Below are 14,389 nucleotides of genomic sequence, written 5' to 3' on the forward strand. Positions count from 1 at the left end.
TTTTTCTTCACTACCCCTCTCTACCTCCTCCAGAACAAGTGTTACAGGTAAAGATGACATTTTATTACATAGGTAAAGGGGAGAAAGGCAACTGAGGTATAAACACAATGACAATAATTATAAAATAATAATTTATTATATTAAAAGATACATGGAATGATGAGGCACCTAAAGTGAGCTTAAAGCTGCTATGTTGTGAAGGTAAATTCAACTTCCTGTGTACAACTTAGTACAGTGGGAAAAAACCATTACAAAATACTAGCTGTAGAGAGGACAGACATGAGCAAGTGTGCAAAGGAGGTAGAGGTGTTAATGATATTAAGGCCTTAAAAGTTCACCAGAGTACCACTGCTCTTCTCTACTTTTTGCCAGTAAGTGGTACAACCTGCTGAGATATTGATATAAAGAATAAGAAATTTCTTAGATCAGCACAGTGTTTTTTACACATTGCGAAGCCTAAAAATCTAAGCAGAGTTGGGATTGTGGAACCATTTGCTTCTTGTACTGAGACAATACAGTTCTGGAAATTACCAACTCATGTTCCATCAGTGGAAGTGGCAAAGGGAGTAAGAACCATTGAGATCCCAGAATATCCTAACAACTTTGTCATGACAAGCACTAGAACCATGTATTGCATTTTCTGCAGTACAGGAAGTTAACATGATCAGTCATGACAGAGAAAATTACTGCGGTCATACAAAAATATTAAAAAATCAGTGAGCTCAATAAAAAAGGGGAAAATAGATTACTTTGCATTGTGAATCACACACTAAAATTAGTAGCAATTTGAAATTTTATTGCTATTTTCAAGCTATTACACACACAATTTTGTAGTTAGTTCCACATCAACAGGATTAGATTTTGAAGCTACCATTATGTCTAAACAGTTTGTATGTTTAGGTCCATTTTTATACCAATTATAAACAAGCATGCATAACAGACCACAAAATACTGTAAGTCTCAACAAACAGCCTAGATTTCTCGAAGGATCACATTGTCTTGTTACACCATATGTCAGATGAAATAAAAATTGCAGTAATATGTTTAGTCTCAGAGACTCCAAAATGGAATAGGGATACTAAGGAAGTATTGTGACATCAACTGCTACCTTAAATTGAAAAGTCTCTGAAAAAAAACCCACCTTAACAGGCTAGATAAAAACTATCTCAGTATGTTTTACAAAATTCTGTCTCCTAAAAAAAGTTTACCCAGGTTCACATTTACAACAGAACTCCACGAACAGCAATATAGATGGACTTGAAATATATAACATTTCCCATCTCCCTTCCTCTTCAAAACCAAAATTACAAAACACAGAACTTTGTATAGCTTTGAGCAGTTGGTTCAACGGGTTGGGATCATAAATTTGCCAACACCTCTTTGGTGCAGAGCCAGAATTTTACTGCTTAGCTTTCTGCTTATTTAGGATTTTAGTTTATATAGGGTGGTATTCTGTGGTTTTCTTTTTTAGTGTGTGTGGGGTGGGTTTTAGTTTGGTATTTTGCTATGGTTTTGGTGGAGGGATTGTTTCTGGCTTTTTTGGTTGGTTGGTTGTTTTTTTGCCTGTTTTGGTTTTTGGGTTTTTTTTGTTGGTTTGTTTGTTATTTGATTGTTTTTAACTAAGCAGAACTTCAAACAAAAATAGTCTCTAGTTTAATGAGACACAGAACATTATTATTATTATTATTAGAAATAAATGTTTACTACTCTATATTAACATGAATTCATGATATAAAATTACTTACATATATAACCTTGATACAATTTGCAGTAGTCAGACTTCCCACAATGTTCCCAACACAACTGTTGTATGAAATGGCTGCTTAAGTGTAATCTAGGTCAGTGTTTCATCTATCTCGACCCCATTTAATCTACACATTCATTGAGACCCATAACTCAAAGGGGAAGGTGTGCTGCATTGCTGGTCAATATTCCTTATCAAGCATAAGGACAATTTGGACTGAATGACCTTTAAATGTCCCTTCCAACACAAACCTCTATGATTCTATTACAATGCCATAGAAAAAACCCGTAAGATTAGGGACACAAAAGAAATTCTCAGTAACACTGTACATCATCTTTTTGAAAAGAGCTATTGTTTTTCACAGCCTCAATCTATTGGAAATTAAAATAAAATACAGAGGTCAATTTCATTCCAGAAAAAAGCCAGGACTAACCTGTTATCTACTCCCATCAGCAATACAGAAGTTATCGGGATTTAGAACTGAGAGCCTCAAGGCAGATGATGAGTCAAGCACCTGTAATTTTGTCTGTCTCCTGTACTCTTGTTTCAATGCAGATTTTTAATTACCTTATTCTAAACACAGTTCTGCCAAGAAGGCAGGATAGCCCTCAGCAGGTTCTGCCTAAGCTCACCCTAAAGTACACTTTGTGAAGCAAAGCAGTTCAAGTTATCTCCTCAATATGAAGAAGAATACACTGGGTTCTATATGCCAGTAGGTCCACTGCTGTGAAGAGCTGGTCCTCTGGGTACAGGCAGGTGAACTGGGAGACTCAGTGGCAATACACAGCAAGGTCAGCTGTTTGCAATACTTGAAAAAAAACAACTGACCAGCCAACAGCCACCACCCCCCCCAACCACACCACTGTAACACAAAACCACTTCAAACTTCGTAGAAAAACTTAGAGGACTCTTCTACACAGCAGGAAAAAAAGAGAAACCCTCGCTCAAAGGTGCTGCATAGTAGCATTGCAACATAATATTCAATTGCATGGGATTTCAGAAAGAAGATACAATTTCCAAAAGAAATAAATTCATCACTATAGGGTGGCTGTTTCCTGCTTGCAGAAAGGAACATTACAAGAGAATAGGTGCAACGCCAAATGCACAAAGATATCTCTTCTTTACCCTTTCTTCCCTATGTTCTTTCTCATTATGGCTACACTCATTTCCTTGCCCAAGCTCCTTTGTCTCTTTTGGAGAAAGTCAAAAGTCAGCTGGACTACACTGGCAATTAAATTGAGGAGAGAGAATCTAATTGCCTAATTATTAGAAATACAGAAGTTTAAGATCTGAGGCCAAGAAGAGGCAGCTCAAAATGTTCTCCTGAGTAAAATAGCAGATCAGATCAAACTGTAATGCTCGGACACAATCCACTAACTTTTTTAGTTTTATGTCTGTTTGTGATTAATATGTAACACATATCTGTAGTGCAGCCATCCTACTTTAAGACAGCCTTTATAACACAAATTACACACCAGGTTTAAGTAAAATTATGACTTCTCCTAAACCAGATCTAGGAGGTTTCTCTTTTCCTCTCCCAATTAGCTCCTTAGGAGACAAATCATACAATGACTCAACTGTACTTCAAATGTATGAGAATTATACTCTGCTGTGCCACCCCCAGCAACTTTCAAACAAGCCTAACGTGATCCATGGAGTTACCATTTCCAGCAAAACCAGACCCAGGCCCTACCTGGACCCTAAATCTGATAGGAAGCTTTCATTGAGCAGCCCTGTACTAAAACACTAAGCACTGCAGTAAAACATTCATCCCAGACAGTGAAAGTAAGTGAAACAGCACAGTTTGTTTTCTTCTCCTTAAAACAAAATAATATATTTTGTATATAAAAACTGATGCTGAGACTTTCTGAGGAAGATAATACAGGTAATTAAGTTTTCTGAACTTAAGATTTCATGGTGGATATTTTTAATGGATGAAAAATGTTTGTCATTGAGAATATTTTTTTTATTCCTTAAATGGGTTGACAGCTTCCAGGGAAAAAAAGTAGAACTGGAATAACTCCCCCAAATTGTACACCATCTCATCTACTGGGAATTACATTTGAATACTAGAAATAGTAACATTCTTCATACTTGAGAACTTTGCTGGAAAATGTCTCAGAAGCAATGGCACAGGAACGATGCACAATTTTAAGAGCTATAATACAGACTTATTCCCCTGGCAAAATATTATCAAAAGATGTATCTGAAGCTTCAAATACGTATGAGAAGCAGACAACAGTGTACCACCACAATTCAAACTGCATAAAGCATACATACCCAGGAGACACAGAAAGGAGAAAGCCACACAGCTAAACCAATACTGAGATACCAGAACGCTCTACAGCTTTACAATGAAAAAGGTACTTAATTAAAGACAACACATTTACACCCTTCAAATTAAAACACAAGCTGTTTCAAGAATCAATGAACCAAAATAATTTTCAGTAAGAGGGTAAGGTACTGCAGTTTTTCCTGCTTGGGTTGTTGGCGTGGTTTTGGGTTGTTTTAGGTTTTTTTTTTTGGAGAGGAGGGATGGGGTTGCCTGGGTTTGTTTTGGGTTCAAAGTTTTTTATTGTTGATGGATGCTTTTGTTTACATATGGAAGATGTAAGATGCAAGAAAAAGTCATGTACTCAAATGACACATCAGCTTAATGAAGCACCTCAAGGAAATTTGCATCTAATTCTTAATTGGGAATGATCTACACAGAGCTTGACCCTCCTCTGTCTGCCAGACCTTCCACTCCTCTTTGGAAGCCCCACAAAAGAGTGCACTGTGCTGTCCTCCAACAACCACCCTGACTAGATCAGCACACAAAGCAGAACTTTAGATCAGCAGCAGGTCTCCCAAGCTCCAATGGTGCCACAGATTTACTAAACAGGAAAAGCATGTTCTAAAAACCCCAAGATCCTATGAGGGGAAAAAGGTTCCACAGCACCAAGCAGTGCAGTATTTGAAACCTCCTAATCAAAGTGACAGTTTTCAAGTGCCATTTACAATGCCCTAATCTGGAAACATCCCAGCTAACCCATCTGATCAACTATTTCACAGATGGAAGCACTTGATGGCTAATTGGCAAGTCCATGATTCAAATAAAATAGCTATCTGCACTTCTTTTTCTATATTCCAAGTCAAGGTGTAAACACTCCTTATAAGACACAGGTCAGCTCTCTGTCTCCCCCTCCCTTCCCATTGGAATTTTTCCCCTTCCCCTCTGTCATCAAATATGTTAATTCAAAAATACATAATCAGTTATATTTTATTGTACTAGAACAGTTGTCGGCACTAACAGAGCAGTGTAAATGAATCTTTCAAAAATGTAACAAGCAATGAAAAATTACTTTAAAAGCCTCTTAAAAGTGTTATTATTCCACTGCTTTGTATCACATCTGGATTCAGAAAAACAGACAACATGTGCTAGTGTGGACAAGAACTTGCTGAACTCGAATTACTAGTCTGCAAGTGATGGGGAGAAAAGCTTGGCTACAATTGCACTTAATTTGCTCACACCCTTTGCAGTGGGATTGCCTAATAGAGGCATATGTGGAACTGATTTCACCAGCAAACAATAGTTCAGCATACAAAATGAAGAGGAGTGTTGCTCCAAATTCCTGCCTGCTACATAAGCAGAATGCTTTTACGTACCCCACAAACCTGTTCACTTGTCTGCAGCAAATGTACAATGCAAATCAAAGTACTAAACCACTAGTGAAATTCTGTGGTAGGCAGTATTCCAGAGGGACAAACAGAAAAGAATGATTCAGGAAAGAGAAGACAAGTAGAAAAACTCAACATGACAAGGGGCAGAAGGGGAGAGAGGAGACTATGTAAGTGAAGAACAAGGGCAATGCCAAAATCTCAATTCCCATGAACTACAGGAGTGAAATTGAAGTCCTAAGATTTTCTTTGTGACATCACAACCCTTTCAATCTTTTACATCTTTTCTAAAAGGCTTCATTCATTTATTTATTCATTCATCTTATGCATTTATCACAAGAGCATAAATTGAAGACAAACCAACTTATGAACCAGGTACAACACCAGTTAGGTAAGACACAATTTCTGCATGAAGCAGTGTTCCAAAGGAGGTCACACTTCTGGCACCAAGTTCAAAACTAAACACAGGTACCTTGCTATAACACAGTTAATGACCAACCACACTGTCAGAAAATACTGTGAATGGCTTATGTGATGCCAAAAGTTGTAAGAATCTCTTCCCTTCTCTTCTCTTTTCCACCTCCTGCCCTACTAAGACAGCCCTTTGTCCACCTATGCTTAAAAGAGAAGGAATGCCTCAAGATTTCTAAGTCATATGTCACTGGAAAGAAAGTTTATTGTTGAAGTATCAGTTTAAGATTACTTCCTTAAAGATTTGTTTATTAGCCATTTGAAGACAGGCTTAAGGTAGATGGGATTTAGCACTGACCACCTCTGGACACCTGAAGGCCAATCAACCCCTCAATAGCAACCTGAATGAGGAAGTAAGGAAACAGAACCACAAATTCAGAACAGCAGTTCTCAAGTGTAATACACTACACCAAAAGATTTGAAAAGCATATTGCAAACACACGAATTTGAAGTGCATTTGGGACAACATATCTGAGTTTGGAAATTTAGGAGACCAAGAAAACCTAAATGAGACAATAACCAGAAGAGGTAATTTTGCCAAAGGAAAGAGCCAAGTAACTGCTGCCGAAGAAGCTCAAGCAGGTCACTGAGAAAGAATGCCTTGGCAGAGATCAAACAGGAACTGTGTGCACCAAGCATCTGCCAGTACTTTAACATCACTTACAAAGCAAATCAAACAGACTCTTAGCAGAATTTATGCGATGCATTCCTCTTGCTAAGCAGACCCCAAACTACAAGCAAAAGCAATCTCCAAACTAAGTGATAAAATTACTTTGAAAATGCCTCTTTTTCTACCAGACTATATATACAGATGATTCTTATGCTGGTAATGGCTCAGTCAGATGTTTTTACTATGTTCAACCTTTAAAACAACTGTGACACAGCAATAAGAACAAAAAGCCTTGTACTATTGCTTAAAACACTCTAGTGCAAACAAATGGTAATAATTTTGCTTTCTAGCATTACAAAATACATCCAAGAAATACCTTTCTCCTCTCTTGTATCTCAAGGACACCTGATTCATTCTGGATTATCTCTCAATCACAATTATCATCAACTGATACTCAGAATAGTGTGTTTGAAACACACTATGTGTCCTTTGAAACACACTATTTTAAGGACATTAAAATATTCTATTTGAAAAGCCTTCCTGCTGATTCAATAAACCAAAAGACTACAAATGTAGTCAAGACATCCAGTTCAAGCAGCAACTTGAGTAAAGAGCAGTTCAGTTTTATGCCTTTTTTTAATCCAACATATACTCATCAACTCATTTAAGAGACAATTCCATATTTAAACAAACACAGAGCAGCTTTGCAGGCCAAAGCTACCAGAGGAGTTCAGCAAGCTTCCTCTGAATGTTATGTTCCATTGTCTGCCACAGTTTTCTAGCAAGCTTCAAGTTAAAGATGAAAAATTCAGAAAACAGCAGAGAGTTAACAGTAAATTTGAAAAACAGCTTTGATAAGCGTCAAGTTCAGAGAGGACTAAGAAGTGAAAGCTTGAGAGATTAGACTGCACAGATGTTAAAAAAATGAAGAGTCATGAAGCAGGCTGGCAGCTCAGAGGAACAAGAGAAATAACTGTTTAAGAAAGTGAAACTAAAAATAACTGAGGGCGGCTTGAAGATTCACTAAGAGAACGTGAATAGAATTTTAGCTATAAAAAGGGGAAAAAAATTATGCACCAAAAGTTACAGCTTATTTGGCAAAATATCTAGAGTCTGTAGATCAGCCTAGAATATTTCACCAAATGCTTCAGTATTAAACTACTCCTGTAGTTATAGTTTATGTAGTTATACCGGACATAAACACACTATACACCAACAAAAGAAGCTTTGGGTTTGGCAATTTCAACCATCCCAGAAGAAACCCTGGACACACATCCTGAAGCCCAAGAAATACAGAACTGATTGCTCCAGAACAAGAATCTGGATTCTTGACTTAGAAAGAGACCAGGAGGTAGATGAGGAAACAGAGAAAGGCCAGCTACTGCAGCCAACCAAAGGAGGAAATTACACTGGAGCCCATTCCTTAAGGAAATAATTCTTCCTACAGACCTCAAACAAATACATTCCTAATTATTTTTTCCCCTGTATCCACAGTAATCAGCACAATGTAACAAGATCAACTTGATTTTATTTTTGAAGACTGCTGGCCATGTCAGTTGATCAAGGAAAAAAGCACTAGGACTTGCTGTAGAGGGAGGAGAAGCCATACAATGTGAATAGGTCTCTCACTGGAACAGGACAGCTGCCAGGGAGGCCTTCTTGCTGTGAGTAGTTACAGAAGTGAGATCAATCAACAAGAGGAGACACAATAAAACATACATACAGGTAGCTACAACTACCCACAAGTGATAAACTCAATTCAAATTACCTCTTGAAATTTACATATACTTCAGTATCTTATAATGCCCCATTTACGATGTGATCCAAGAAGTGAAATACGTAATTTATGAAAGAGCAGTGGAAGTGCTTGGCCATTTAGAATAAATACCCTTCATGTTCTGAAATTCCATATTATTGGAAACTGTATTTTTAAAAAATGTATTATGTGTTTCCAGTGCTATTCAATACAAATTTTAAAATGCTCAGACACAAAAAGAAAGGTTTAGAAACATTCTGTAAACTTATGGCCAACACACATACTCATATTTAAAAAAAAAAAGGCCAGGTTATAACAAAGATATGCATACATTTATAAAATCTGAGTCAAAGATTATTACTGTGAACTCTGTTTTTTTGATGCTGTTTTAAAAATATGACAGTATAATAGAAGAAGTACTCCAGAATTTATTCATTTTAAAGAAAAGATTGACAAGCTATATACTAACCTGTCCCAGCCCAGGCATACCTCCTCCCAGTCGCAGAAGTCTATCCATATTTCTAGAAAAACAGAAACAAAGGAAAAATGTTCCCAAGCTCGAAATGTTTACTAAATTGTTATCTATATAATTCACCTTCAGTCACTCAGTATGTCAAAAATATTGGTGGTAATTACAACACAACATCAGACTTCCTGTTAATTAACACCACATATTAATTCAAGAAGCTGTCTTCCATGCTAATTAACAGACTTTGCTTTATTGCTTTGGTTTTGGGTTATCCCCATTTCTGAAGATGAACACTCTTGTCAAACTTCTCAAAACTTTCCCATCAGTCAATTAATTGGGGGATTTTGGTTATTTATGATCAGTACCTACAGCCAGAAAGTTCCTAAAACTTATTAGATATACAATTGAATTTACTTTCATTTGCTCAGAAATCATCAATAAAAATCTTAAAGTAAGGATTTTAGCATCCTCATTAGTAAGTTCCACGCTAATTAACTTACAGCTTGTCAGTTATCATCAAAACTACATGTGAAAGACACTAAGCAGATTATGGATCTCTGAATTAGCATCAAAAGCTTTTTTTTAATGAACTCATTATACTAAAAGAAATACTGTAAAGTAAACATTTAATGTGTATATAGTTAGAAGACTAGTGACAGTACAGTCATTTAATACATTCCCAGTCTTGCATGTGTCACTGCTTTAGTGCAAGATTATTCCAATCAATGAAACGTCTTCCTTAAAAAAAAAAAAAAAAGCATCAGTTTTTGTGTCTTGTAACTTTCAAGGGGGTGATCTTCAGGAATAAAGGCTGCTAAGGTGCCCAACAAAAAAAAATTACACTGCTGTTTCTTCCTCTACAGTTTCTTCACTTTCTGCTGTTGAAAAGACATCTACTATATCATAGTGGATACCTAGGTACAGGTCCTGCTCCAGCTTTTAACAGAACTTTATCATGCTTACTTGGCTTGTTCAACTTCTTAGCTCTATATAACAAAACTTATGGATAAAATAAAAAAAATTCTACTGAACATTAATTTTTAAACAGCTGTTTTCACCAAATCAAGCAATTTCCAAGGCTTCCAGAAACCAGAAAATTTTATTGGCTTATTTTATTTTTGAAATAGAAGATACAGCATCAAAAATTATGGTCTTAATTGGACAAGTTTTAATACAACACAATAAAGCCTGTTTAGGCTTTGAAAGCAATTGAGAACACAAAGTATGATTTCCAAAATACATTCATCCTCCAAGCAGATGTCACATTACACATAAGAGAATTATATACATGATTTCAGATTTATTAATTTAATAGCCTTCTTTTGAAACAATTATGCAAAAGAACTTGAAAAATATATTTGCTTTGTATATGAAAAAACCTTCATGCTGAAGGTAAAGGTCACCATGATTTTCATAATTTCTTCTGATATTTGCTAGAATTTTTACTGGCTAAAGACTAACAAGTTTTATTTCTGTATAAGGTTAAAACAAATAGTTTAAGCTTCTAAAACAAAGAAGCAGCATTTTACTTCCTACTTTAATAACTTCATAGCAATAGCCAAGATACATAGATCAGAAATACCTGCCCTATTTGCTAAATTCACTTTCCCAGTTCAGTGAGCTATCAGACTATTTGTTTAATATATCATTTAATTCACTCTCTTGATTTTGTAGAACCTGCAAATCCAAAAAGTGCAGCCTCACCTAGCAGTAAGTACTTTCTTAAAGCTCCACTGGCAACATATAAATTAAAAAGGAGTTTATTAAAGGGTCAGTGGTTATGCTTCACTTCTTCACTAAGTCATTTTCACCAAGCTTCTTTTTTAGAGGCAAAAACTGCACACAACGTATATGCTTTTCTATCCTGAACTACAATAAATTCCAAACCAAGTTGGAGGATTTCCTTGGAAAGGTTAAGTTGCTGTTTAAAGATATTATGTAAGCATATGTTAAATGGCTTCAATAAAACAGTCACAATGTTACCACAAATTAACGCCAACTACAGTTCATGTTACTCCTCTGTGGTAGATCCTCCTCCATTGAAACCCACCCAATGATTCATCTCCCCTGACACTAAAGAGGGCTAGAGAGTAACTAAGAAGTATATTTAAGCTACTAAAACAATTATTTTAATCCATCATGTTTGCTCGTTTATTTTAAGAAACTTTCAGTCTCTACACTGGTAATCCTAAAACTGGTCGTTCTGACAACTACAGCAACTTCCATAAACTGATGAGGTACATTAGCTATGCACATTTAACAAATAATAAATAAATAACAAAACCTATAAAGTAAGTGAAAAGCAATAGCTCAAACTAATCAATTAATATTTTATTTACACAGTTTATTCCAGTTTCTAACCAAACAGTATAGTACATTTATAAAAGCCATATATTTTGCCATATCAGAGTTGGATTAGACTAAAGTGTTAAACAAACTGACTATTTATCAGCATAACCTTACAACAAAATCTCACTGTATTACAGACACCTAACATTTCCCACAGAACAGTCATTGAACTGATATACTCAAGATTTTCAAGACAGCAGCACAGACAGAAAATCTGCAAAACACAGTTCTAGATGCACTGCAAATTATTTCTAGCTCCATGACATGATTCTGGTTAGAGTTTTGGCAGTTAATGCTTCACTTGCCTATTTGTAACTGAATATGCTTTAGTAGGCTATAGTCCACATGAACCTAAACATGTTTGTTTACTGAGATGCATAAACATCTCAAAAAATTTAAGTTAATGAAATACATTCACCAAAACAGATTTTAATTTTTGTTAACCCATCTAAATATCATTTCAGCCATAAATTCCATTTCTCAAATAATGCTTTTGTAAACCTTAAATAGCTGAAGGGAAATTTTTAGACATTAATGAAACTAATTTTAGCCTTTACAAATAAAACAACTATACATTTCTAACCTGGTGCTCAGCAAGAGGTGCTCACAGAACAAACTTGGCAGCAGCTCTCACTTTTTGTCTGTAAAGATGACACCAGTAGGCCTCTTTCCTGTAGAAGGAAACTGGAAGAAGAAAGGTGGAAACCCAGTAAAATTCAGAAACCATGGCACAGTTAAAAAAGAAATGTTACACTGATAAGCTGCAAAAGGACAAGGCACCGTTGAAGAATAACCCAAAGAATGCTTACTGGCCTTTTTTTTCCCTTTTACCATACAATGTAAAATACCATGATACCATGGTATTTTATAAATACCATGCCATGTCTCACTCAAATATCCATAATACTGCAAGAAGCTTCCAATTTTCTCAAAAATTTTTTAACATTAAATTCTCAAAATATTTTAATAATTAATTTAAGCAATTTAAAGCTAATTGTTAATTTTAAATGCTGTTAGAAAGTGAAACCATGGTCTTTTTTCACTATTTTAGAAGCTCTTGCTGTAGCTAAGATGCCCTAAGCACCAAGGGTAAGAGCAGTCTGTGGGTACAGAAAGCTTTCCTGTTTATTTCTGCAAGAGTGGTTGGTGTGACTGGAAAAGTGACAAAGATTTTTAGGTTTGCCCGAATTCAGGTAGAGAAAGGCTGCTTTACATTCAATTTAGGAGTTAAAATTCATGTTACCCTCCTCCCTGAGAACACTGCCCATTAATTGCCTCTACTCAATCATTCATAGAGCAGTGTTTTGAAACAGATCTGTGAAATGATCTGTGGCTGTGATTTGATAGACTTTTTTTCAATGTCAGTGTTAACATAAGGAGCAATGAGGAAGCTGCTGCTGCTCACCAACTTGATGCTGCTTTCTCAGTACTGCCAGGACAGCCATTTGTGCAGCCCTGCAGCAAACTGAGAGGCTATCAAAAACGCTGGGTTTAACCCTGTTCACTTCTCTTGAGAGGCTTCACGCGGCATCCCAGAAATAGTTGTCTTGGCATAACAGAAAAAGAGGTCTTGGAAAAGCTGATTGCTTGTAACACTAATACAGGCTCCAGAAGACATTTCTGTCAAATCATTCTTTAAGCTAAAGCTGCTCAAAGAATGTCTGTGGGTTTTTGGGGTTTGTTTCAGATTCTGTCAGGGTGGGGAGTTTTTGTTTAGTTTTTTTAGTAACTGAAGCAGTTTAATGAAGACCCTTTTGAAGCTTATCTCAAAGTAGTACAAGAGCAGAGGAGGATGTGTTGACCTTCCCAGAAAGTTGGAAGAGAAAGAGCAAGTCAGAGTTTCTCAGAGCTAACAGGCTGGGGTGGAAATCACTAACAAGCTGAACTGAGAGTTTACTGTCCTTCTGCCAGCTTTGCAGAAGGAAATGATCCAGGAGAGACCAAAAGAGCCAGCAGCACAGGCTACAACAGAACTGCAGCTGCTTCTTCAACTGGGCCTGAGTTATCCACCTTTAGCCACCTGATCATCCAGTGGTCTTGCATTCCCTTCCCCACTTGCTACAAAGATATGAAAGAAACAAATCTCTGTGGGCTTGTTCTGTTCCCCACTAAGGCACAAAAGGTAACCTACAGCCGAGAATCTTACTTCTGCTACAAAGTGCAAAAAGCTGGGCTGATTAGCAACTTCTCTGTTTGTTTTTTTTCCCCTATATTCACGCACACACACACATAGTTACATTATATATAAACATATAAATAAAAGACAGAAAAGTAAACAAACAGTTCACAGTAAATCTCACCTCTTTTCCTTCCGAAGTTGGCAAAAGGTATTTTGATTGTTTCCTTCTGTCTGCAAGGAAGAGTTAACAGTCTCTGTTTAAAGTGTAACTTTAAGGAAGCAAATGTATCAAATAGTTCTGCATCAGAAAAATACAGAAGGACAGTTACAAGAAACTTGGATTTTGGTGCATTGCAGGATTTGGATGAATGCACTCATGACTGAAATCAATATGGTCACTAAAGGCTTAAACAAGAAAATTAAATAGCTTCTCTGTGTATGTATGTCCATGATTGGAAACACCATAACTAAAATAAGCTTGGTCATTGGATGCTATTTAAAAATCCAAACTTGCATCACTGCAATTTTTATTTAATTGTCCTTACCTCAAAAGGGAAAAATAGTTGATATTAATCATGTAGTGAGAGTATACACAGAGCATCTCAAAACTGATCTGAAACCAGAAATTTTAAAACCCACGTCTAATATTTGCTCCTAATAGTACTGTTAGGTAATTGTAATAATTGGAAAGAGTTGTCCATTTGGAGAGCTCTGGTTCACCACTCAGTTGTTCGTTGGTATTTTCTAGTCACTTAAATTTTGACTTTTAATAATGAAAACATTTTTTCTTAGGTAGGAGAGGGATGAAGTTATACAAAAGGATCATGCACAAATGTGTATACACATATAGGTATAAACCAATAGCTACTGTGTTTATACTTGGCATGTTGCAGCATGTATTTTGAAATCAACTTGAAACAGTCTTAAATTACTCTACCTCCTTGCATGAGACACATGAGTTTCACACTACAGTGCACTATTTTTATCTAGCATTAACACTCCACAATGTGATCCCTCAATGAAAGAGGGTTCTCCTGCTTTGGCAACTTTTGAGTTAGTAGAGAAATAAATATCAAAATCAGCTTTGACATGCATAGAAAACAATGGCTACTAAACTGTCCTATTAGTGGAGGGAGTATCAGGCTACACACAGGTGACAGCAATTTACTTTGCAATTTGTACACTGAGAGACTCAATGCAAATAATTTCAT

The 14,389-nt window shown here is 36.2% G+C and overlaps 1 protein-coding gene across 7 annotated transcripts in view; it reads right to left on the reverse strand.

Moving 5' to 3' along the window:
* PSMD14 (proteasome 26S subunit, non-ATPase 14) overlaps positions 1-14,389 on the reverse strand; it is a 46,215-nt gene that overhangs the window by 29,470 nt on the left and 2,356 nt on the right. For 3 of the 7 annotated variants that reach the window (XM_064434738.1, XM_064434740.1, XM_064434739.1), the window contains exons 2-3: positions 13,360-13,409; positions 8,711-8,762 (exon numbers count right to left, since the gene is read on the reverse strand). In XM_064434738.1, coding sequence (XP_064290808.1) covers positions 8,711-8,758 — 48 coding nt within the window. In that variant the 5' untranslated portion in view covers positions 8,759-8,762; positions 13,360-13,409. Of the gene's footprint in view, positions 1-8,710; positions 8,763-11,642; positions 11,744-13,359; positions 13,410-14,389 lie in introns of all 7 variants that reach the window. The other 4 variants (XM_064434735.1, XM_064434737.1, XM_064434733.1 and 1 more) reach the window with 2 other exon arrangements.

This window comes from Passer domesticus, chromosome 10 (assembly GCF_036417665.1).
Source record: "Passer domesticus isolate bPasDom1 chromosome 10, bPasDom1.hap1, whole genome shotgun sequence".
NCBI lineage: Eukaryota > Metazoa > Chordata > Aves > Passeriformes > Passeridae > Passer > Passer domesticus.